The 26,141-nt window shown below is 48.9% G+C and overlaps 1 protein-coding gene across 8 annotated transcripts in view; it reads right to left on the minus strand.

The window, feature by feature from the left end:
• Nucleotides 1-17,464: 17,464 nt before the first annotated feature.
• Nucleotides 17,465-26,141, minus strand: part of IKZF3 (IKAROS family zinc finger 3) — a 68,968-nt gene continuing 60,291 nt past the window's right edge. For 5 of the 8 annotated variants that reach the window (XM_025181829.3, XM_075911753.2, XM_075911752.2 and 2 more), the window contains one exon: nt 17,472-23,330. In XM_025181829.3, the coding sequence (XP_025037614.2) occupies nt 22,627-23,330 (704 nt within the window). In that variant the 3' untranslated portion in view covers nt 17,472-22,626. Of the gene's footprint in view, nt 23,331-26,141 lie in introns of all 8 variants that reach the window. The other 3 variants (XM_075911756.2, XM_075911755.2, XM_075911754.2) reach the window with 3 other exon arrangements.

A 26,141-nucleotide genomic window follows, 5' to 3' on the forward strand; every position in this document is an offset into this window, starting at 1 on the left:
GGCCTCAGTATCCCCCAAGCAGTTTCTCTGCTGCATTTCAGCATTTCTGAGCTTTGCTGAACTCCAAGGGCATTCCCAGGATTGTGGTTCAGGGAGATTTGTATCTCCCGGGTTCGTCCACCAAACCCCGGGAGCTCAGATCTAGCTAAACTCAACGTGTAGGCGCCTGGATCCTTCCGCAGTCAATGGGAGCCGCACCCAGGCACCCCTAGGCAGTGTCTCTGGGCAAGGGCTCAGTCCCTGGTTCGTGCCACGTGAACCCAAATGTTCCACTTTTTGGGCATTGCCAGTGAGTGGTGTGTGCGCCTGCAGTGCCACCCAGTGGGCAGAGGGAGTGACTGCAGCAGTATATCCTGGTGCCCTACGTGGATGGGACAGCACAGTGGTGAGGGGCTGGCGGTGGCTAATGGGGACATGCGAGAGCATGGGCAGTGGGTGACCCCGTGGCTGGGGGACGCAAGCCCCCCAACCCCGCCCACCAGAGCCCATGCTCCCCCCCACTGTGGCCTGCTGGCCCCTGCCCAGCCTCCTCCTCTTCACCCCAATCCCCGCCGCAGTGCGGCTGCTGGCCCTTGCTAGTCCCCTCCCTGTCCCAGGGTAGCACCCCCCAAGCTCCCTCTGGCCCTGGAGCTCCTGAGAGCCAGTGGGCGGTGCGGCTCCAGCCTCCCCCAGCTCCCGAAAGCCAGTGGGCGGTACGGCTCCAGCCTCCCACAGCTCCCGAGAGCCAGTGGGCGGTGCGGCTCCAGCCTCCCCCAGCTCCTGAAAGCCAGTGGGCGGTGCGGCTCCAGCCTCCCCCAGCTCCCGAAAGCCAGCGGGCGGTGCGGCTCCAGCCTCCCCCAGCTCCCGAAAGCCAGAGGGCAGTGCGGCTCCAGCCTCCCCCAGCTCCCGAAAGCCAGCGGGCGGTGCGGCTCCAGCCTCCCCCAGCTCCCGAGAGCCAGAGGGCAGTGCGGCTCCAGCCTCCCCCAGCTCCCGAGAGCCAGCGGGCGGTGCGGCTCCAGCCTCCCCCAGCTCCAGAGAGCCAGCGGGCGGTGCGGCTCCAGCCTCCCCCAGCTCCAGAGAGCCAGCGGGCGGTGCGGCTCCAGCCTCCCCCAGCTCCAGAGAGCCAGTGGGCGGTGCGGCTCCAGCCTCCCCCAGCTCCCGAGAGCCAGCGGGCGGTGCGGCTCCAGCCTCCCCCAGCTCCAGAGAGCCAGCGGGCGGTGCGGCCCCAGCCTCCCCCAGCTCCAGAGAGCCAGCGGGCGGTGCGGCCCCAGCCTCCCCCAGCTCCAGAGAGCCAGCGGGCGGTGCGGCTCCAGCCTCCCCCAGCTCCAGAGAGCCAGCGGGAGGTGCGGCCCCAGCCAGCTGAGTCCTGCCTGCTCTGCTCTCTGTCCCCCAAGAAGAGCCCCCCAGTCTCCCAGCACAGCCTCCAATATCCCCAGCAACAGCCCCTCCCCAGTCCATTGTCTTTCTCCAGGTAATGCCTGGGCCCCTCTCTTCTCCGCCTCCTCCGTCCAATGTTCTCCCCTCGCTGGGACCAGCTGGGGCGGTCACCAGGGTCCCTCTCTGCAGCCCATTGTCTGTCGCAGTGTTTCTTAATCTTTTTAAGACCGAGAAACACCAAACAATCTTTTTTTTTTATGAGGCACACCAAGGATTTTTGGTTGAGAAAAAAGAAAAAAGTCAGGGGGGAAAAGGGTCGGGGGGAAGTCATTGAGGAAAAAAACCAAAGAAAAAAAAAAGGGTCACCTGCCCCTTTAAGGACAGCCCTTTTGAATTCTGTTGTTCTCCGCGGCGCACCGTTGTGCCAGGGAACACAGTTTAGGAAACCCTGGTCTGTCGGACCCGGCTGTGTCTTCTGTGCAGGGCCGGGCTCACCAGGGCTCCAGTTCTGGGCTGTTCTCTGAAACAACAAACTCCCCACCTTTGTCCCATTAACCAGTAACATCCGGGCACTGAGTGTCCCCTCCGCATGCAGCCCCCCTCTGAACTCCCCAAACTCCCCAGTTCCTCACAGGAGGCGGCTAGGCAGCGGAGGCTGCCAGTTCTGGGTGTGCCGCCGAACCGCGAGCTGAAAGCAACGGGAGGGAGGACGGATGAGGCCAAAAGAAGCTTTGTGGCCTTGTGTCTTTGCTCTTTAGATCCCAGTCAGTCACGTGAAGGCGCCACGCGGGCATGGGGGGGGCATACAATGCTGCTGACTCAGACATGCTAATTGCCAGGGTGAGTCACACTCGCCCACTCTTGCACACAGCGAGGGCCATACACCGCTTCAATGGATGCTGCCCAGTTCCTCTACCCAACAAGAGGGGTCACGAGGGAGTGGGTGGGCAGCTAAGAAAGCAGAGGCCAAATGTGGCGAGGCAGAGCCAAGGCCTCCAGTCACTGAGCATCCCCGTGTTTCACGCGCGTGTGCGCATGTAAAGAATAGTGAAAGGCCACTAGTGAAAAAGTTCCCTGGGCTGCAGAGGATTTCAAAGGCCCTGGGCACAGTGTGAAGCAAGGGTGAGAAACAAGGGAAGACATAGGGGCTTGGCAGGGCCGTCCTTCCCCAGACGCAGAGTACGCAGCTGCGTAGGGCGCCTGAAAATGTGGGTCACCACTGGGGCTTAATGTCCAGCCACCCACGTCTTCCTGCCCCTGTTCTGCGGCTCTGCTTCCTCCAGAGAGGCTCTAGTTAGCTTAAATCGTCCCTTTTGCCCACCCCCTCCGGGGAGTCCTGGCCCTTCGGATGTTACGTACCTGGTCTATCTCGCAGCCCCGGTACGCGGGCCTTGTTTACACCGGCACATTTGCTAGCCCAGACCTGCCTTTTGGTGACAAAGCCGCAGGAGCGTTGACGCTACCCTGCGACTTTTGTGGGGGAAACCACCCAGGTTTGGTGACGAAAAATGTCCAGCCCTGTGGAGAGATTTTTGTCTTTTCCCCTCCCTCTCTTGTTGACAAAGAACCAGCGTGGACTCCGCTGGGGCACTGGCAGCCGCACAGGCCCCTGGGCAAGGTGGAAGGGGGCCCACCTCCGTGCTCCCAGAAGGGACGGGGCAGCCAGCTCTCTGCGCCACGTGGAATGCGCCACGCCAGGCCCTCCCAGCCCTCAGAGCTGCCTGGAACGCGCAGCGTGGTGCTCCAGCGGTGATTTAGCACAGAGCGCTGTTCGCTTCTGCTGCTGCTGTAGCAGCATTGGCCAGGAACCCCAACTCCCTTTGAATTTCCGGGCCCTGGGGCAACCACCCCAGTTGCCTCCCTGTCGGCAGGCTTGCCAGTGGGGGATTTACGAACGTACAAAGGATAGTTTTAAAGTGTGTGAAGAGCATTGTTTGTACGTGTGAATGTTGGGGTGAGGAACCTTTCTTGGGCCAGGGGCCATTAACCCACAGAAAAATCAGTCGGGGGCCGCACAAAAGTGAAAAGCAAACCCCGCATCTCACTGACATGCCCCCCCCCCACTGAGAAGCAGAGAGACACTCCCCACATTCCCCAGAGCCTAGGGGGTCCTGGGTTAGTAGGTTTTGTGGGGCCCCCAGGCTCTGGAGTGGGCCCAAAATTGAGGGTTCAGTGTGTGGGAGGGGCTGCTGGGAAGAGGGCTGCTGGGCGTGGGGTCAGGGAGGCAGGGAGGGTGCAGGAGCGGGCTGGGGTGGGAGGCTGGGTGGGAGTTAGGGTGCAGGAGTGGAGTGGGGAGTTAGGACCTGGGCAGGAGTGGGGTGCAGGAGCAGTTAGAGGGGGTTAGATGGGAGGAAGGTTGCAGGAGCAGAGGGGGGTGCAGGAGCATCCCCCCCTTCCAGGCAGAGCCCGTGGATTGGATCCGGCCCCTGCCTTGCCTGGATCGAGCCTCTGAGTCTTGTGGCTCCCCTCATAGCATCAGGGAGCCCGTGGGAGGGCTGCAGGGCTGGAGCATCAGCGCCAGCTCCCTGATGCTGCGGGGGAGCCCCAAGAGGCTGGATCCGGCTCCCGGATTGTAGGTTGCCCAGTTAGTTAGACCACAGTAGAAGTCAGGACCTCTAGTCCCTACGACGCCCCGCCCAGAGAGGAGAGTCACGCCAAAGGTTTTGCCCCAGGGGACAAGAACTTCTGGGTTCTAGGCCGAGCCCCGGGAGCGGAATGCAGCCCAAGGGAAGATGAGTTGGACGCTCTTGTAGCTGTTGTGTCCCTCACCTGGGAGCTGGGATGTGTTATTTCTATTTAGCACCTCTTCGTGCTAGGCGCTGTTCATACCAAGAGACAGTCCCTGCTCCTGGGGGCACAGAGTCTAGTGCGGCAAGGGGTGTGGAGAGGAAACAGAGGTGACGAGGCTCTCACAGCCACAATGCCCAGGCATCCTTGCCAGGGCCCGGCGCTGCCTCTCAGCTCTCGCCTGAGTCACCGGTGGCCCTCACAGGCCCGCGGGGGCCTGGGGGCCAAATGCCGGGAAGTGCGCGGGGAAGGGGGTAGGGGGGGAAGAGCACCTCGAGCTCACGCTGGCAGACTCGAGTGATGGGCTGTGACCAGCGAGAGGGTTTCACTTCCCGCTCCCGGACCGAAATATCTCACACGACAGCCCTTATTAAAATCCGGAGGGGTATTTTTAACCAGCCCCGGGTGAAAAAGTACAGCGGCTTCCTTTGAAAGGGCACCCACCGTGACTGCGCGCTGGGAAGGGCCAAGCAGCTGTTGTGAGGGTGGAGAAGGGTCTCCCCCCGCCTGCCTGCCCCTGCAGCTGCTGCTGATCTTGGGCCTCCAGGGGTTTCCTCCAGCCAGCTCCGAAATGAGTCCAGCCGAGATCCCGCCGCGCCAGGGCATCCCATGGGCACCTCAGCCCGCATCCAGTCCCTCCCGCCAATCCCTCTGCTTCCCCACGGCCCCCAGCCTGCCACTGCCGCCGCCCCCCATGCCTACAGGGGGTAGGTCGTCACTGCCCCCACACAGGTGCCCTGTAGGGGCCTATCCCCCCGCGGCCCAAACGTGGCTCCCACTGAGGCCAGCAAAAGTCGCTGTCTTGTCAAAGGCCCATTAACTTCAGCGGGGGGCAGGATTTCCTGGCCACAGACCCACCCTGCCGGCTTGCTTTGTCCACGGGGGTGGGGGAGAGGGACCTTGGCTCCCCCAGACCTGGGCAGGAGCCTGGGGGAACCCAGCACTTCCCAGGGGGGCTCAGCGTCATGCGGGACTTGGCCCTTGTGGCCTGGATTTTGAAAGTGCTGAGCTGTCTGCACCGCCCAGCGGTTCCGGGGGGGCCCAGCCGGGCCCAGCACCCTCTGACAGCGAGGCCGCTACAGGCAGGGCCTCGAAAAGACAGAAGTGACGGAGGAACGGCCCCCTGGCCATTTGGAGCCAGGAATTTTCACCACTGAGGTGCTAGAGCAGGGCTGGGGAGCCTCTTTAGGGCTTGTGTGTGGGGGGGTGTGCAAACCCACAGGAAAATCAGTCAGGGGTCACACACAAGTGAGAAGCAAAAAAAACAACCCCCCGCCACTGAGGAGAAAGACACTCCCCCACTCCCCACATTCCCCTTGCGAACCAGAGCCGGGGGGGGGGGGGTCTAGTGGATTTTGTGTGCACCAGATTTTGTGTGAGGGGGGCTGGAGCCAGCATGGGCTCCCCAATGCTGGAGTGAGCCCTGTGCCTCGGGGGCCAGATCCAGGCAAGCTGAGGGCCGCAATCGGCCCCCAGGCCTGAGGCCCCCCCCAGGCTAGAGTGTGGGCTGTCACAGACCCCCACCCTCTATGGGCTACAAACAGCGAGGGAAAGCCCGAGGCCAGCACTACAACCACGTTTTTTCTCCCTCAGAGCTGCCCCGGTGGCCCTGTGTGATCAGACCTCCCCAGACATCCGCCCAGAAGCCTGGTGCGGGGCGGCTGCTGTTGCTATGGGGGGCGGCTGTTTGCCGCACAGCCCTGCCGGGCTGGGAGTGCGGAGAGCGGCCCACTGCGGCCGGGACCCGGTGCTGGCGTGGGGGCAGTGAGGAAGATGGAAAGCCAAGATGGAGCGCAAGCCAGCCCTGACGCTGGGCGGACTGTCGCTCCATGGATCTTTAGTGGCCCTGCTGGGGCTTTCCAGGGGAGTCGCTACGGGTGCGTCTAGGCAGGGCCGGCCTTAGGGAAAATGGCACCCTGGGCAAATTTGTGTTTGGTGCCTCTGACCCCAGTGGGCACAGCACCCTCCCCCATTTCCACTGGCACTCATGGACTTCCTGCACCCTCATCTAGCGTTGCCTGATAGTTTAACCAAAATTACTGAACCCCCCCCCCCAAAAAAAAAACACCGGCGAAAAAATTCTGTTGAGAAGAAAAAAAGGGGGAGACCAAAGTTGTTGAGGGAAAAAAAAAAAAAAAAGCGCTGCGCCTTTAAATGGCCGTGCACTCCTCACTCCCCTGCCCTCACCAGACGCAGCCGGGGGAAGTTGTCCCTGCCGGCCTTCTGTCCGAGAGAAACGGGAAATGCTGGACATTTCACATGCCTGGTATTTTCTGGTTTTTGTACTAGGCGGGGGATGCGAATACCGGACTGTCCGGGTGAACACTGGACACTTGGCAACCCGGCCCCCATCCTGCGCCCCGTTACCACTAACCCTGCATTGTGCCCCCTTCGCCCCTAATCTCTGCACAGTGCCCCCTTCATTCCAACCCCTGCGCTTCCCTCTCGGCTGTGCCCCCCAACCGCTGCCCTGCGCTTCCAGCCTGCCCTGCCCCCCGTCCCAGTACCCTGCACCCCCTGCGCCCAGCAACGCCCACGCCCAGTTGTCCCGCGCCCTCGGGCTACAGCGCCCTGGGCGTGGGCCTAGGCCACCTCCCCGCCAGTCTACCCCCAGCAGAATGCCTCAGCCCACAGCAGGCCCCGCCTGTGCATCCCTCAAGTGCCGTGCGTGAGCCTCGCCGGCCCAGCCGAGCCAGCGCCGGCCGCCCAAAGCGCTCCCAGCTCGGCTTCTGCAGCTTAGTGGGGTGGGCGGGACCCCCCGCCCCCTCCACCCTCACCCCCTAGGACCAGGGGCCGTCGACAGCACCAGCCACGGCAGCGCTCGGTGGCGCTCGCCGGCTCCCTGCCCCACCGCCGCCCTTTTGCAAGGCCAGCCAGCGTGTGGGCGCCCAGCGTGACTGAACTTTGAAGATGATATAAGAGAGAGAAACCACAGAAAGGCCCTGGATGATTAAGCCCCAGGCACCATTTCTCAGAAGCCATTCTCGGCGTTCGCCATTCGGCTCCTGTGGCCGCCGAGCCGTCGCCGAGGCTGGCTCTGAAATGAATGTGGGGGGAGCTGGGAGGTTGGGTGAGAAAGCCCCACAGGGCCCTTTCTCCTTCTCTAGATGACACAGGGTGTCTGCCAGCCAGGCGGGCGCAGCGCCAGCCTGGGAATTCATCTCACAGCAAGGAGAGGCCCCCTTACAGGGGGCAGGGAACGAGGAAACGGGGGGGTATACTGCTCCACCCTGCGGGCGCGGTAATATTCTGAGTCACTGTATAGGGCATCGCTCTGTTTTTCTATGCTCTGACACGCGGATGCATGGACGCTGCTCGCCAGCCTGGTTTCCGAAGGCTCAGAACCCAGTGGCTCTGCCACTGTTTCTCTCCCTGACCTTGGGCAAGACCCGGCCCTGCTCCGTGCCTCAGTTTCCCCCACCGGGAAACTGTCTCCCATGGAAGAGGCATGGCAGGCTCTGCCAAGGTCTGGGGTGAAAAAGCCACACATCACGAGATGTCGGAGGGAGGGGAAGGGTGCATCAAGAGAAGAGAGGCTGCATTCTCGGGAAAGGGCCAGTTTTTTCAGCAGAAAATATGCTAATCAGGTCACAACTTATGCTAATGAGTCCCTCATTCGCATATTTTCTGCCACCGGGAGGGGAAGGCAGGAGAACTGGCAGTGTAGATGAAGCCTCGGTGTCTCACATGGGTGAGACAAGCACCTCGCAGACTGTCACACAGGCATCTTCCCAACTGCACTGTGAGACAGGGCAAGGCTGTTATCCCCAAGGCACGGGTGGGCACTGGAGGCATGGAGAGGGGTAGTGAGTTGTCCAAGGTTACACAGGAAGTCTGTGGCAGGGTCTAGGAGGTATGTCTGACAAGTGTTAAACTAGTGTCCGAAGGCCTGTCCAATCCCAGCTCAGCGTCTTGGGATGCTGCTCCCCTTCCCCCCTGTAAGGCACTACTGAACTACAGAAAAGGCAGTGTGGCCTAGTGGAGAGAGCACTGGGCTGAGACCCAGAAGATCTCCTTCCCCCGCTCTGAACTTCAGTCCTCTCCTCTCCCCCCCTGCAGCTAATAACGCTGACCTCCTTTGTGCGGCGCTTTACAATCGACAGATGAAGGCTGTATCTAAGAGGAGCCGTTGTTGTTGTTGTCGTGGGTTCTGCCTGTAGTGTTTGGGATGGGGGTGGAGGTGTGAACAAGATCAACAGCAGCTGCTGCTCCCCTCACCACTCGCCCCCTGACCGTGGCTACCTTCTGCTGCACGCCTGAGACCCGTCTGCTCCGCCGGGAGGCCAGACACAGCTCTGCGTGGCTCTTTCCTTTCTGGGTTGGGTTTTTTTTTTTTTTTAAGTCAATGTTAATCAGACAAAGTAGTCAGGGGCCGACTGTCTCCCTCACCATGGCAACAGCAGCAGCACCTGCGGGACGCAGGGTTCAGATCAGTGACATCAAAGAGACCAGAAGCTGAAGAGACATTCCCCCCCACAACCTAAGTCTGTGGTTGATGAGAATTTGACTAACTCTCTCCACTCTGAGGGGCAGGGGTGAAGGCGGGAGGTAGGGAGGGGGGGTTAACCCAGGGAAGACAGGCAGACAGTGGGAAAAATGAGTTACAGGGTTGGGGACTTTGAGCATTCACATCATGAGATGGGCTTAAAAATCAGGCATTTTTTAAAGTACCCTCGCCCATGCATTTGGGGCTGCCTTCGCCAGCGGGCTTTTGAGCCGGGGCCGGGTTTTTTGGCTTTCACAAGGGCTGGAAACTGACTCTTTTTTTAAAAAAACAGTTTAACAGCCGAGAGCATCTTGTCATGCCAGGACTCCTGGACCGGCGGCTTTCCGCCAAGCAGCAACTACCATGATACAAGCATGACCTTGTCCTGCCTCTCTGGAGACAGTCAGGAAACCCCTGAGTCCAAAGAACGGGATGGGGGACCTTTTTGGGGTGAAGGGCTGCTGAGTCACAGACAAATCACAAGCGAGAAGCAAAGAAGAAAAACCACACCCGCACTGACGTGGCCCCCAACTGAGAAGGAGAAAGACCCTCCCCACATTCCCATGGCACACCAGAGCCTGGGGGGACCAAGGCTAGTAGGTTTTGTGTGCTCCTGCCCCATGGTGGGACGACGAGGGACTGGTGGGGGGGGACCCTAACTTCAGGGAGCCAGATCCAGGGAAGCAAGGGGCCACATCCGGCCCCCGGACCTTAGGTTCCCCACCGCTGAACTAGAGGATATCAACTTAACATCACTTTGTGGAAAGGGTCAGGGACAAGCTAGTTCACTTTGTGCAGCAGTCGGGTACCACACCTAGACCATCCTATCACAAGGCGCTTCCCCCAAGAGGAGAGTCCCAAGCTATGGGCGTAGGCGTAGGGATGTGAACGACTAGTCAGGTAGTCCACACAGTCGTCAACTAGTCGTTCCCCCCTGCTTGCTGTCTCAATCAGAAAGAACTTAAAAAACAACAAAGAGTCTGGTAGCTCTGCATAGACTAACAAAACAAGATGGTAACATGCGCTTTCGTGGGCACAGCCCACTTCTTCAGTTGAGAAGTGGGCTGTGCCTAGGAAAGCTCATGATCCCATCTACCTATTTTGTTACTCCATTAAGTGCTAACAGACTATTTGTTGTTTTTTAAGTGTATCCTGTACAGACTAACTCACCTACCACCTGAAGCTTCTATCTGAAAGAGGCAGCAAGGAGGAGAAAAGGGGGGGGTGTTTCAAAGCGGCAGCACTGCGTGGAGCCCAGGACCAGCCCCCGGGCTCCGTGAGGCGCTGCCGCTTTGAAATGCCGTGTGCAGCCTGACGCTGGGCTCCCTACAGTGTTTCAAAGCAGCAGCACCGCATGGAGCCCAGGTCAGCGGGGGAGTCCTTAGCTGACCTCAAGCTCCACACAGCGCTTTTGGTTTTGAAGTGTACACTTCAAAGGCGGAGGCGGCCTATCGACTAATCGACTAGTCAGTTAATCGAAATGTAACATCCCGACGTGTATGGGTAGACTTGGGGAGAAGCAGTCCCCAGTTATTGGCTGCCAGCCACCTGTCTGTACCTAGAGCCGGCAGCAAGGGGACAGGCAGGGAGCTTGGGTGAACGCTCACCAGCTCTGTGGGAGAAGGGACACTGTCTGCAGCCCACCCAGACATGGGAACTCCAGCCAGATCACTTCAGGCCTGGCTGCTGTTCATGCAAAGGCAGAGGCCACCTCTGGAAATGAAATGGGAGCGTGGGCTTTATCTCCGCCTCATGAATCATCGCCAGCACTAGCAGTGCGAGGAAGGGAGCTGGAGGAAGCTCAGGTTTCAGGAGCCTGGTGTAGTGTGAAGCTACCCAGCTGAGGGGCACAAAACTGGCCCTTGCAAAGTTCTCCCCCCCCACACTGCCGGCCTCGGCACCTCTTATTGCTGGCAATAGCCATTGCCTTGTGCAGTGGAGGGATTTCCACTCCACGCAGCTCAGTGCAGGCTCTTGCGCAAAATCGGCTCCTAATTAATTATGCAAATGAAGCGCAGCAATATGCTAATCCACACCTCATTTGCATAGGCTTTTGCAGAAGAGGGAAGCTGTGCAGATGTAGCCAGTGTCCGTGTCACAGCACAAGTCCAGGAGAAAGTGACACTCTAGGATTGGGGTGGGGAACCTTTTTTGGGGTCGGGGGCTGCTGACCCACAGAAAAATCAGTCGGGGGGGCCGCACACAAGTGAGAAGCAAAAAACAAAAACAAAATAAAACAACTCAAGGAGACAGAGCCCTCCCCACATTCCCCTCGCACACAAGAGCTTAGGGGGGCCCCGGTGAGTACATTTTGTGCGCTCCAGCCCCATGGTGGGATGGCAGTGGGGCTGGAGCAACAGTGTGGGCTCCCCAGTGCTGGAGGGGTGCACTGAGCCTTGGGGGCTGGATCCCTGCAAGCTGGGGGCCAGATGCAGCCCCGGGCCCTGAGGTTCCCCACTCCTGCGCTAGGAGATCGCAGCGTATGCTGAACAGGTAGATCATAGAATACTAGAAAATTAGAACTGGAAGGGACCTTGAGAGGTCAGCAAGTCCAGTTCCCTGCCCTCACGGCAGGACCAAGCACCGTTTAGATCTTCCTTATCCAGCCTGCTCTTATGTATCTCCAGAGATGGAGATTCCACAACCTCCCTAGGCAATTTAGTCCAGAGTTTAACCACCCTGACAGGTAGGAAGTTTTTCCTAATGTCCAACCTAAACCTCCCTTGCAGCAATTTAAGCCCCTTGCTTCTCATCCTGTCCTCAGAGGTTAAAGAGAAAAAAATGTCCCCCTCCCATATGTAACACCCTTTTAGGTCATGGCAAGGGACAGAGGTGGGGGTTTAAGCTTCTGGTGGGGATGGCATGGGGACGCTTGTGCGTTCTCTCCTGCGGGAGTTTACTCTGCCTGGGATAACCAGTGATAGAAATGTAGCCGTGTTAGTCTGGTGTAGCTGAAACAAAAAACAGGACTGTGTAGCACTTTAAAGACTAACAAGACTAACTAATAAACTTTAAAGACTAACTAATAAACCATCTTGTTAGTCTTTAAAGTGCTACATAGTCCTGTTTTTTGTTTGGGATAACCAGGGCTGTCCTGAGGATTTATGGGGCCCTATGCAATACGATTGACAGCCAGAGTCTGTGTGATTTTTCAGATGTGTGATTTTATAATCTGCAGCCCCACACAAATGAAATACGTTTAAAGCAAATTTTAAACTCAGGTCCTGTCGTCTCTCACAGTACTTTTAAGAACTGAATCCAAATGCCTGTGGAATGGCTGCATTCCCACTCGACCGGCTTGTTCGCAGGGCCTGCTAATCGCTCTGTCACTGTTGAGTTCACTAGATGCTCTCTGGAGGAAGCAGAGCCGTAGAACGGAGATAGGAAGAGGCGGGTGAGTGGACATTAAGACCCAGCATGCCCCAAATGTTTGGTGCCCAGCCTTGTATTCTGAGTGTGAGTAAGCAGGGTTGGATCATCCATTAGGCACAATAGGGACAGTCCCCAGGTCCAGGGGCGGCCCGTGAGCCTAGGCAGACTCAGCGATCGCCTAGGGCGCCGCCAGCCTGCGGCACCCGATGATGACGTCACGGCCATTGACAGCCATGCAGGTGAGGGCACTGATCGCGCCTTCCACCTGGGGCGCCAGCTGCCGCGGCCGGCCTCAAGCCACTCCTGCCTAGGTCCTATGAAAAGTTTAAGGCCTACAAAAAGTTTAGGGCAATATGGGAAATAGTATAGGGTCAACAACTGATGCCTGAGGGACCTCACTAGAAACACTCCTGCTTGAAGATTCCCCTTTATAATTTTGAAACCAACCAACAAGCCAGTTTTTAATTCATTTATTGCATGTCGTGCGAATTTTATAGTGCTCTAGTTTTCTAATCAAGAGCTGTATCAAGTCATAGGCCTTACAGAAATCTAGGTATATTACATCAACACTATTAACGAAATTTGTTATCTCATCAAAAATATATCAGTAGTCTGTTATCCATAAAGGCACATTGATTAGCATTGAGTATTTTACCTTCCTTTAATTCCTTTATTGAAAATCAGTATTAACGGTCTAGCAATTTCCTCAGCTTGCTTATAAGACTTTTAAAAGAGCTGGCTATCTGAACCTGCTGATTTTAAAACAATCTCACTTTAAAACATGTATTTGCTTTTACACACTAAAGCAGTAGTAGAGGTTTTAGCTCAGTAGCTCTTGAAAGGAAAGTGGATTCTTCTAAAAACAATTGTCTGCAGGGACTTTCTTTTCACAGGCAAGTCTGCGTGTTGCAATTGTTAGTTACTATTCTGCACTCTCGCTCCCTGGAGAGTTTCACCAGTGGCACAGGTGCAATGGTTTGCTGATATGCAAATCACAATACAAATATAACCTTCCTATGATGGAATGTCTTCATAGGTTAGCCTCATGACAGCACATGGGCCAGGAAAAGGAGAAAGAGAGCGATTCCCTTGAGGGCCTTGGTCTGATAACTTGTGAAGGTAAACTTCCTTCCCCAAAGTGCAGTTTGCTTAGTATGCATCCACTCTCACCGGTATGGTAATGTGCATCCTTTATACTTGACTGAATTGTTTTACATAGGCCGTGAAGTTAATGGGATCATTCTCATAATTGCTACTCACTCTACAGGTTGAACCTTTGTAGTCCAACACTCTCAGGTCTGGCAACATCCATGGTCAGGCATGATTTTACTTAGCCAGATGTCCACTTATCATGGGCGTGGCCAAGTTTCCCACAATCCCTAAAGTTTGTTCACAGCCACTAGTCCTGGCTCTCAGTGTTCTGTGCTGTTATTTAGCAATTCAGTAATTCCTCATTTAACACTATAGATATGTTTCAGAAAATGATCGTGTTAAGTGAAAACGTGCGATGTGGAGTCAATTTTCCCACTGAAAAGAATAGAAAAGGTGGGGGTTGCGTTTCAAGCGGTGGTGTCTGTTGGGACCGGGACATAAGGTTGGGGGAGAAAGAGGACTAGATTACAGGAGAGAGGGGAGGTGTTTGGCTCTGGGGAAGGGGAGGGGAGGAGAGGGGAGGGGGATGGGGTTGGAAGTATGCCCCTGTGATGGGTCTGCCGGGATCTGCACTGTGTCTGGCGAGAGGGGGGGGGGTCACCAGGGAATGGCATGGCGAGCGGCAAACCCTCCTTTGCAGGGAGGCGGGGGAAGCCCCGCGCAACCCTGGCAACAGGCTGGCTGGGGAAATTGTGTTATTCCGGGGACAGTAGTGTCATTCAAAAAACGTTCCCTAAAAAAAAAAAATCATGCTATCGTGAAAATGTGTTAAGCGGGCACGTGTTAAATGAGGAATTACTGTAATTCACCCCTAAGGCCACGTCTACCCTGCAGGGCAAAAGTTGAATTAAGATACACTACTTCTTTCGACTTCCCTTACTCCTCGTGACATGAGGGTTACAGGAGTCAGAGTAAGAAGTCCTCCAGCTCGACATTGTTTCGAAATAATGGCTAGCTGTATAGACGCTGCTGGGTAGGCATGGCCCAGTCAGCAGTGGAAGTGTTAGTGATGCTGCTAGACAATATAGACCTCCCATGGTTCAGCAAATTCTCCAGTTAGGCATTGGTCCAGTCCGGAGGGTACAGGTTTGGAGAGGTTCAATCTGTATTAGTGACTGTGATTCTTTTTAACTAAGGGCCAGCTGTTCCAAAGAGCTAAGAAAGTTGGGTGCAGAGCTTTTTGGAGTATGCGGTCCTTATTTAGGTACCACAAAAGGAGTTGGGTTCTTCTTAAAAAATTGGGCCAATTATGGATGCTGAAAATCCCGCCCTGTCTGTGTAGTATTTTTAAATGTCTCCTAAATAGCAAATAATAGCTATTTGCACAGTTATCATGTCTTTCATCCAAGGATCTCAACATGCTTCACAAACGCTCATTGGTCCAAGGCTGTTTGCATTCAAGTCTGTGGGAGTTTCATAATTAACTTCAGAGGAAACAGAAATAGCCTAGACTTAATCCTAGCCATTTATCTCTCTCACTTCATAACCCAGGTTATGTCTACACTGCTGGGTTTTTTTCAGAAAAAGGTACGCACCTTTTTCCAATTTTTTTTCGGAAGACGCTTTTCTGACATTTGGCCTGTCTACATAGGGCCAAATGTCGGAAAAACATCCTCTTTCAGAAGAGCCCTTATTCCTCATAAAATGAGGAACACAGGGCTTTCGAAAGAGCGCAACAGCTCTTCCAAAATGTTGTGGAATTGGCCTGAAACAACATGGTGACTTGGAGATCCATTAATGAGTGTCCAGGAAGATTAATGTGTTCTCTATTCTCCAGTGTTCTTCTGCCTGGATACTCATTAATGGATCTCCAAGTCACCATGTTGTTTCAGGCTAATTCCACATGCCAAATACACAGAGAAGGTTTGGAATTTAACTTAATTTACAAATTTAATTCTTATCAGATTAGAATGAACAGAGATATCGGCTGACTGGCACATTACCTTCCACATCCTAATGACTTTCTTAACCAACCAACCAAACAACGGAGGTGCTAATTATTCTTATCAGTCTCTGATAACTTGAGCGATCCATTCACTAGCTTCAGAGGGGTAGCCAGAGTTAGTCTGTATAGAATAAACTTAAAAAACAACAAATATTTTGTTAGTCTTTAAAGTGCTACCATACTATTTGTTGTTTTTTAAGTTTAATCTGTTCACTGTCTTTTTTCCCCTTTCTTTCCCCTCCTCCCCCAGCCCCTTCCCTTATGTATTCTTGGATCTGGAAGAAGTGGGGTTTGCCCATGAAAGCTCATGATACCATCTACATGTTTTATAGTGATAGAGATGCAACCGCGTTAGTCTGGTCTAGCTGAAACAAAAGACAGAACTATGTAGCACTTTAAAGGCTAACAAGATGGTTTATTAGGTGATGAGCTTTCGTGGGCCAGACCCACTTCCTCAGATCAATATGTGGAAGAAAATCGGCACAACGATATATACCAAAGTGATACAATCAAAAAAATGAACGCATATGAAATTGATTTGTCAATTTCACATGCATTCATTTTTTTTATTGCATCACTTTGGTATATATGGTTGTGCCGATTTTCTTCCACATATTGATCTGAGGAAGTGGGTCTGGCCCTCGAAAGCTCATCAACTAATAAACCATCTTGTTAGCCTTTAAAGTGCTACATAGTTCTGTCTTTCGTTTCATCTACATGTTTTGTTAGTCTTTATGCTGCTACTAAACTATTCATTGTTTTTTAAGACTTTCCAGTTACAGACTAACTCAGCTGCCCCTCTGAAGCTATTGTTTAAACAATTCTTTCAGACTTAGTGTGAAAGTTTCATAGCCAGGGGAGAAAATCATTTATAGTTTTTTTATGTTTTTACTGGGTGGTAGAAAGGAAGTAGGTGACAAGAAAGAAGAAAAAATATGTGCTGACTTTTTTTCTTTTTTCTCTCTCTCTCTTTTAAGCTGGATCAGTTTATTGCGGTGAAAAGCGTCAGGAGGGAATGAAATAAGTGTGAACAAGTCTGGAGCTGTTAAAATGAATGCAAAAAAGGGGGCCTGCTGACTGTCACGGTATTCACTTGAAACTATTTCTTCCACTGGTTTCCCTCCAACTGATGTGCTTTAGAGAGCTCCGCACAGCTAGTCTTGCAGAAACTCTTGGATAATCGAGCCTTCCACAGAACTCTCCAATGGTATAGAAAACTAAAAATAAGTGTACTTAAAGCACTTTTAAAAAAAGTTCTGTTCCACAGTTCCAGAAACACAGAGGAAAGAGGCAGGGGCAAGCCTGGATTAAATAATAGATCCACCACTACAAGAATCTACAGGCCTAAACATCACTCACAGGTGCCTTTGCCTGTAACGGTGGCATCAGATTAGCCAACCAAACACTCCAAGCTACTGGGTTAAGGGAGAAGAGTAGTTCTTTCCATTTTTGGTATTTCTATATGCACCTAGTGCTTTCAAAGGCTAGAGTAGCCAGGTGTCTGGTATTGAACCGGAAAGTCCGTTATTTTCACCTCCTGTCCAATAAAAAATTCAAAAAAATACCAGACACCTAAAATGTTCAGTACTTTCTGATTTTTTCCCAGCCAGGAGGCGAAAATCCCAGGCTGTCCAGCTCAATATGGAGGCAGCCTGGCAACCCTAGTGCTTATCGGGGAGCTGTCCAGCCCGAGGCAAGACGGCAGCTTGTTAGGGCCAAAAAGCTTCAGCATGCAGTTTTTAAAGGGGCCAGTTTTTTTTTTTTCTTAACAACTCTCAGGGTCCTTTTTTTTTTGGTTCAACAAAATTTTTCCTGGTGTTTTTGGTGGTTGTTTGGTATTTTACCATCTGGCAAGCCTATTAAAGACCTGTGCAAAGCCTGTAAATTTGGACTGTGCATGAAGAGTGTGAAACAGGCCTTTGTAAGCATGTAAAGCCACTTCAGCTCACGAGTCAGGCAGTATATGTAGATAAATGGAATTTCTGTTATTCAAATCTGTTGCCGGATTTACAGTGTACATTATTTTCCACTAGCAAATCAAACTAGAAGGCGTCTTGCCAGGAACATAAAATACCTTTTAATTAGTTAACCAGTTATACAGGGACAGGTGGAGGACTGGACCAGTCCAAATGGGCTGGAGTGGCCACCATGTCACACCCCCAAATCATGGGGGCCCAGCCTCCTGTTGCAGATGGGTCTGCTCTGGTCAGGCTGTGTCTGTCACAGGCAGAGGCTGCTCTGGCCAGGCTGCTATGATCCAGCAGAGCCCGCTGCACCACGTCATGGGTCTGGCTGGGTTGGAGCAGCCCCACCCACCCACCCACAGCAGACAGGGTCCAGTCCAGCTGGACTGCCAGTTAAACATACCCCATAAGCATCATCCACTAAGGGTGATGCTTACCAGTTAGCTGCCTGTGACCTATCTCCAAGGCTACAGTAACAAAGAGCCCAAAGTGATGGGGATTCTTAATACATTGAGGGGCAAATTAAGACTAAACTCTGCCATCAGAAATATGCACACAAAAGTCCTTGAGAACTTGTTAGGAATTACTTGTGTGGCTCCCAGGGAAGACTTTGGCCCGTTATCCAGTTTTATGTGCTGATTTACCTATAATACAGGGAAAGTGCAATATAAACCCAAAAAGTGAAACAACAGCTCCCTTTTGGTGTATGTATAATCAATGTATGAATTAGTGTTGAGTACTGGAATAGTTTTTCTGCAATTAGAAGAGTAGTATTATTAAAGTTAAATCTCTAAATTCAACAGAGTTATATTAAGAAACTATTTAACATTTTGTTAATTTAATCACAATCATTCAACTCATCCTTTCAGGGTATAACACATAACCTATATATTGACTATAGGTTTCATCTCAATTTCTTGGTTTATAAATATGAAATTGGATAGATGTACGTTACGTAAGATAAATTCTCAACACTGGGAATCTGGAGGCTGCCTATTTGGATTAATTATTCTTAATTACATACAAAAAGTAATTCATAATAGGGAGTGTTATTATTAGTTGTATTTTTCAGCATCTAAAAGCACCAGTCAGGGATGAAGGGCCCCCTTATGGTGGGCACTTTGCAAATTGCATTCCATATATTTGTTATATCTGCGGAGACCTCTTTAGCGATTATAAATATTAGATCTTGTTTTTGTAGGTCTGTCCTTCAAAAATTCAATAAAACGTTAAACAAAAATATGATTGGTTCCTTAATGATACAATAAAATCATTTGTATGTGCGTAATTTATCAATTAATACAACAAAAGAATTGGCTGAGAGAGAAAACTGTTGAACAGGCTGCATTTCACAAAAATACCTATGTAAACTTTATTTTCATACTGAAATTGACTGAAACAGCATTGTTAAAATAGGCCAGTAGAATACATTAGGCTAGCAACAGTTTGCAAATGTTTTTTCATTTTGCAGTTCAGGTTATTTTGCAAAGTCATCAGCAGGGTTTTCAACTCTGTTGTTTGAACTCTTTGCAGCAGGAGTTGGCAAGATGTATCTTGCAAGCTAAACGTGGCTCTCAGCATCCAGCGATGAGATCCACCTTCTTTTAGATAAACAGAGATGGCCATAACAAGCTGCTTGCTTCACCATGCAATCTTTCCTTTTGATCCAGTAGAAGGCAACTGAAATCAGGAGAAAGCATTGCAAGATGAAATCTTTAATGTCTCTGAGCTACAGCTTAGTATTAAAATGTGCGCAATTTTATGCCAATTAGGGAGCAGATCCTTTTAAATTAGGGGGCAGATCCTGACTTAAATGGAAAGCAGAGTACTCAGCACTTTGCAGGAATGAGCCTCTTGTAATCTTCTAGCTTCAATCCCAATATGTGATCAACTGAGTCCTAGGCCCACGTGTAAGTAGTCCCAAACACAGACTCGTGAAATTGAGGAATTACATGTCAGACAAAATATACTCATTAAAAAGACCATTTTAAAAAATGGTTGAGTTAAAACTCAACATGTGATTGTTCAACAGCAAATTCATGAGGAGGTCACTCATCACCGGGCCCAGAAAATGGCAAGGAACAGCTTTTTTTTTTTTTTTTTTTTGGAAGGGGGCAATATATCTTCACACTTTTTTTTGCCTGAACCGTGGTGAGAAATATCTGCCTACTTGGGGCAGATACTGTGAAACCTCTTTTAAAGAAAGACAGAAAAGCACCTGTCAATGTAGTTCAAACTGAACTTTTCACAGGCTCAGTGGCTGATTGCTCATTTGATCTGGGAAATAATGGGTAGGTGGTGGAAGCCCAGCCTAGCTGAACAAGAAGTGAAGAGTGGGAGAGTACATTCTGGGCAAAATAATCTTCAAGGATTCCATGGTGGCGTGAGAAAGAAGCTGGTGGTATTTTATATAAGATACATGTAGTAAACCGAGGTGTTTCCTGGGCCAATAACTACGTAACACTTCACTATTTATACTTTTCCTATTCATCTGGTTTTAACACTAATGAGAAACATTTTTTCTACAGTGTACATATATATGATCATCTTTCCCATGAGAATACAGCTGTATTTGGAATGAAAAGTAGAAACTGTTCCATCAGCTCACAGTTACTGAAGACAGGAAATAAAGAAGAATACGGTATGTTTTAGCCAACCTCCTATTGTAAGAGATCCATTCCAAAGTATTTCCAAATATACTGGGCATGAACCTAATGGCCCTTACCTGATCTTACAGTAATTCAACTGAAGGGTTTTGTAGTAGCGCTGTGGCAAGGTTGTATTGGGGAGCAGGGGGAAGAGTAGGAGGAGCATCCATGCAAGTCACTAGAAATGTCCTAGGTAATAAGTTTTCTACCACAAAGGGATTCACAAAAATATTTTACAACTATGTAGCCACAAACTGAACACAAATTGACAAAAATACTTTCCCGACTCCCCACTAAAAGATACAGCAATATTTAGCACTTGTCAACATCACAGCATTTTACAAACAGTAATTTTATTAATCTTCACACATTCCCCTATCAGGCAGAGAAAATATCATCATCTCCTTTTTACACAAGGAAAATAAATCATGGAGAAGTGAAGTGATTTGTCCAAGATTACAGAGGAAGCCAGTGTCAAGAGACCGCATTAGAATTCCATATTTCCTGATACTCAGTTCTCTGTTCAGAACACTAGCTCCCACTTTTGCTCCATGCAAAAAGGTGAAACATATTACACAGCAGTTTACACAACACTGGAAAAAAGTACAAAATAAAAGTTCATGCTAAATACCCACTGGATTAAAAAAAAAATCCAGCAGAACACATCTAGCATCATTATATAAAAGGTTTTAAAAAATAAACATACACTCAGCAAAATTATCATATTCACATCTTCAGCACAGTGACTAATAATAAAGCTGCAGAACAATGATTAGATTATTTTAAAAACTGGCTTCAAAGTAATCGTAAATACTCATTTTGCAAAACAGCACTTTTCACTCTAAGGGATATCCCCATGTAAAACCAGACGGTGTGATTGAATTGTCCACTCCCACACATTCTTACATGAAGATTCTCACGGTTGCTACTGTTAATATTTGCCAGGACACTATGACTCCACTTGGCAACGCTAAATCCAAAATATATTGAGTCAAACTCTGCTCATCTATGCAATTGCATGGACATCAGTAAGATTTGAGGGTAGCATCTGATCCAGTACATTTTGAACCTACCTTTCTTCTCACATGGGTAACACCAGTGAAAATAGACTTGGGCCCTTCACTAGACCGCTAATTCGAATCCTGGAAGATCAACAGCGGCCTGTTCAATCTTCTGCAGTGTAGACATACCCTATGAGCTACAGCAGGGATACTCAACATGCGGCCTGTTTGTTTGCGGCCTGGGGGTGGGAGCTAAAACAAAAAAGTAGTCAATATAATGGTCTTCTGTTAAGATGTGTCATCACTCTTTAAAAGTGTTGTCATATGGGTGGAAATCAGGTAACTATTGCATTTTATTAATATCAACAGAACTGGCTTAAATAGGGCCTGTGTGTTGTGTAGTCTTGCCTTAATCTTTATACTCAAGCCTGTCAGTGTGAAAGAAGCTATTTGCATGTATGTGCATATATATTTGCATGTATATGCAATCACACTTAAGTTGTAGCCCTTGGCATGTGCTGTGAGTATCATTGTGGCCTGCCGGGCTTCCAAAGTTGAGTAACCCTGAGCTACAATAACCTCATAGAGTCCAATCTGCAGAACTTAGATAAGCAAAAATTCTGTTTGCCTCAATTGGTATTTTGCCTGCCCATTGCAGTTTTAGACCCTGCACCAGGTGAAGTCAGTATAAGTTTTGCTATTGATGGCAATGGAAGAGGGATTGCACTTTTGTTCTGTTAGAAAGACACATACTTGATCAATCAAAAAAAGTTGGATTTCCTCCAAATTCAGAGGCAAGCCAACAAATAGTCTCAAAAAGCATACACAGTTAAAAAACACAAACCCCTAAAATAGCTCACATGACTTATTAATTGGTGATTGGGGGGAGAGATTAAAGAAAGTGGACTGAGTGGATAAGGAAAACGGAAGTGTGGTGAGACAACACACTCTCAGACTCTGGGGGAAACACTGAAAAGTAATTTGATACATACCTGAGGATACTGTGTTTTCTGTGTTTCAATAACTTGGCCATTTTAGGAATACCTCAGGAAGTGAAACAATAACAGAAAGTGTCTCTGGGACCTGGTCTACACTAGGGAGTTATTTCAAAATAACTCCCCTGATTTCGAAACAACAAGCGGAGCATCCACATGACAAAATAACAGGCTGGTTATTTCAAAATAGCGGTAGTGTGGACACACACTACTGATGCTATTTCAAAATAACTACTTCCCAAAGTCATTCAAAGTAATTACTCCCCAGTACTTCCTGAGGCTGTAAGTCGAGATAGTGCGTCTACATTATGGGAGCCTTCCTCGGACTAATTTCGAGGCTTCCCTGTAGTGTGGACACGCTATTCCAAAATAGTTATTCTGGGAGTTTTTATTTCAAAATAACTTATTTCGAAATAATTTCCTAGCATAGACATGGCCTTTCTGTGTTATTGGTTGGAACATGGTGCTTGTGACAGGCCAGTGAAAAGGGCAGTAAGGATGGACGATCTTCTCAATGTTTTAATGAGAATTATTACATCAACGTTTGACTCTCTTTTTCACGGCATAATACAGCTAAACTGCCATTTTGCTATTACCAGAAGCAAATGTTCTAACAAAAATACATGTTAAAATACTTTTAAAACATATCTTAAATTGCTATTACTTTTCACAAAAATAAAGTTCATACAAAAATCTGTGTCTGTCTATCTTTGGTATTTATATATAGTGCCAGTCACCCCAGTATCTAGGCACAGATGCTACAGAATACTGCATTTTGAAAAATAAAGCCCATCATTACTTTGCTACTATGAGGGGCATTAGCATTTTTAGAATTGGCACAAAAATATGTAAGCATTTTTTAATCAAACTGAAAAAAAAATCTAAAACAGCTTCTTTGGTGTCTTGGGAAATTAATCCTTTTACTTCAGGGACACTCTGTGCTCTCCTCGTGCTATATGTGAGGAGAACTCATATCTGTCATGGCTTCTGTACCCACACATGTTGCATTCAAAAGGATCACGGAATCCGTGGCATCCCATATGAATGGTGAACATCACATAATCCAAAAATAGGACACGACAATGGTCACATCTGTAGACCCCGATGATGTCACCTTCCTTATTGATAACTTTAAAGGCATCACGTGGGCATATGGTTGGTGGCTTGATTATGTCATATGGTCTTGGGAGCTCCTTCAAGCATTGGAGGCCATTGCGGACTTGGGAAGGGATCATCTGATTCTGGTGGTAGGTGTGATTCTGACGCTCCTCGTGGTTGCTGTCAGTGTCTGTTGAGTCTTGGCCACTGTTATTTGGGGAAAGGCCTCTGTCAGAAGACAAACTTTTGTCTCTAAGGTGGGCATGGCTCTTCTCTGTATCCTGTGGGTTGCCGTTTGACATTTCAGAGCGGGTGAGCGGTATGGGATACAAGCTGCTGATGACCGGGACCATCTCAGAAGTGGGAACTGGGGGGGTTTGCACAAGGGGACGCAGTGCTTCCGCTCCAAGGTAGCTGATCGCATTATTTATGGCCTGGTCCATCATACGTCCTTGCATCATATCACTTTCCTTTTCATACAAGAAACTGGAATTGTAATTAATGTCAAAGTTGTGTCGCTTCTCACCTACAAGAAAGGAAAGAAACTGAATTACTGAATGGTTTGTAAAATGTACTGAAATTCTAGGATCCTTTCCTAAATAGCAACAGTCCATGAAAAATAAACAAATTTAGCTCAATGATGCAGGAATACTGTTTGTGTAAGTGAATTGACTTTTTGAAGCATATGCCCCTAAGAAATGGAGCATTAGAGAAATTAGTTAAGCAATTTGCTAGCCAATCCATCATTGAACTTGATGGTTCTGGGATTTAAGGGGAAAGAATAACATTAAGACCGTCAAGGATTAATCTCCTTCATCTTTATAGAAAATCATATAACATTGATGTACAAAAAACAAAACTAACAAAAAATTAGTCAATAAACAAAATCTACAGAAGGTACTTAGAACATTCCCTTTAGCTCTTTGATCATTTCCTGAGAAATCATACTCTTCTGTGACAGGGATTGTCACTACTTGATGACAGGATACAGGGCTAGAGGAACCTTTGGGTCTGACCCAATATGGCTGTTTTTATGTTCTTATACCATTCACTGCTTTATATTTGGAAGACCTTTTCAATAAAGGTACATAGGCACCTTTTTTCTAGGACATTTGCATGGGAGCCCTCATTTAAGCAATCTTTTTGCAGCTTTTTAGTTCTTATTGGGCCTGATTCTCCATGATGCTATCCCCTACTGTAAAACTATAGAAGTACGGTGGAGAATTATGCCTATTCTATTTTAATAAATTAAAATTAACAGGAATTTATGCATATTCCCAACCTAGACTGTGGCATAATATATTGCCTCTTCTACAGGAACTGTTTCCTTTGAACTCTGTGAAGGTTCTTAGATAATACAGTTTTGGCAACCACGTAAGTAGATATAATGTATTCTTTTGGAACATTACATTTTAGTCACCTAACACAGGTTAGATTTTGACTACCTCTAGTGTGGTCATATAGCAGAGCAAAGCCCACCCCATCCTGGCTATATTTAATGCTGCACATGTACTCAGCTAGCCATTGCAGGAATGGAAGAGAGCAAAGGGGGTTCACATCTTGAAATCTGCCTCATACCTTTGCTAGCAAGGTATGGGGGAAAAGGAAGGTAAGTGTGGATGGAGACACAAGCTTGACCTTTGCTGTCTGCTGGGTGCAAGGAAGGAAGAAAGCTGCACTCCAGAAAGACTGAAGTAAGTCTTTTGTAGATGCCTAGAAATAAGTAACTGAATTCTGTGGTTACATGAAACTTACAATCTTTTATAGTTGAGAAAATGGACAAGCCTGAATGTTCACGATTGCAAACATCAGATCCACTAATCTCTGAGTTACGGTAACTTGAATAGTACAGATGTTTATCTGTCACCTGTAGACACTATGACTCAATGTATATGAAACTCACCAGGTTTCACTGCAAAGACAGCAAAACCAGCAGCTCACGTTTCTTTTGTAAAACACTTTTATAAAAAAGGTTAGCGAACCACAAGAATGTAACTGCTTCCAACCCTCAACAAACCTTGTGATCCAACTTCTATTCGGAGGGAACAAAAATGGTATAACACATCTGAATGACTCATAATGCCAGTTCTAGACAAATGAAAGGTCTAATCAAAACAGAAATAAAAAAGTAACAAGAACAAAATTATATAGAATCTTACTATAAAAATCCTGTTAAAAAGCCCAGCAATCATTGAAATAAATAACTGGAAATATTCATGTGTTGCATTAGGAGCCATAGTACTGTTCCAGAATTCAATAAGACGTGAAACAAATGTCCTGCCCTCTTGTGGTCATTAACAATCTGATACTAGGTTTCTCAACAGAGATTAGGGATGTAAAGGGTTAACTAGTTATCATCACCCTTATTGGCATGCTTACTGGGGTAATCCGTTAACCGGCGGCATGGCTGGATTGGGGGGCCGCTACAGAATGGCAAGGCCCCCCAATCCATAAGAGTGGGGTGGTTAACCAGTTAAATATAATGTTTAACTTTTAAAATGTTATTTTACATCCTTAAACAGAAATGCAAGTCCTCATGTCCTGTTCAAATATGCTTCCCTAAAATTCCACCTGATTGTTCAATTAGATAAAATATTCTATTTTACCCCCTTGACATAATCAGAGATGTTATGTGGTTTAGTTTGGAAAAAAGAAGATTAAGGGGGGACATGATAGCGGTTTTCAAATATCTAAAAGGGTGTCACAAGGAGGAAGGAGAAAATTTGTTCCTCTTGGTTACTGAGGACAGGACAAGGAGTAATGGGCTTAAAGTGCAGCAAGGGAGGTTTAGATTGGACATTAGGAAAAAATTCCTAACTGTCAGGGTGGTCAAATATTGGAATAAATTGCCAAGGGAGGTGGTGGAATCTCCCTCTCTGGGGATATTTAAGAACAGGTTGGATAGACATCTGTCAGGGATGGTGTAGACGGAGCTTGGTCCTGCCTTGAGGGCGGGGGGCTGGACTCGATGACCTCTTGAGGTCCCTTCCAGTCCTATTATTCTATGATTCTATGATATACCTTTAAAAAGCTTCCATATTCCACATCAGAAACAATGGCAGGTGAATGATTCCTACATATACTGATCAGATTATTAAATGTGTAAAGCACTTTGGGATGAAAGATGTTACATATGCAATAATATAGTAAATGAATTTATTATCAGATCTCCTTACCAAAGACACTAAGGGTACATCTACACGGCACACTTATTTCAAAATAAGATATTCCAGAGTAGTTATTCCGAAATAGCTTATTTCAATATAGCACATCTACACTACAGGGAAGCCTCAAAATCAGTCCGAGGCAGGCTTCCTTAATGTATACATGCTATCTC

The sequence above is a fragment of the Pelodiscus sinensis genome, chromosome 29 (assembly GCF_052426305.1).
Source record: "Pelodiscus sinensis isolate ZL-2025 chromosome 29, ASM5242630v1, whole genome shotgun sequence".
Taxonomy (NCBI): Eukaryota; Metazoa; Chordata; order Testudines; family Trionychidae; genus Pelodiscus; species Pelodiscus sinensis.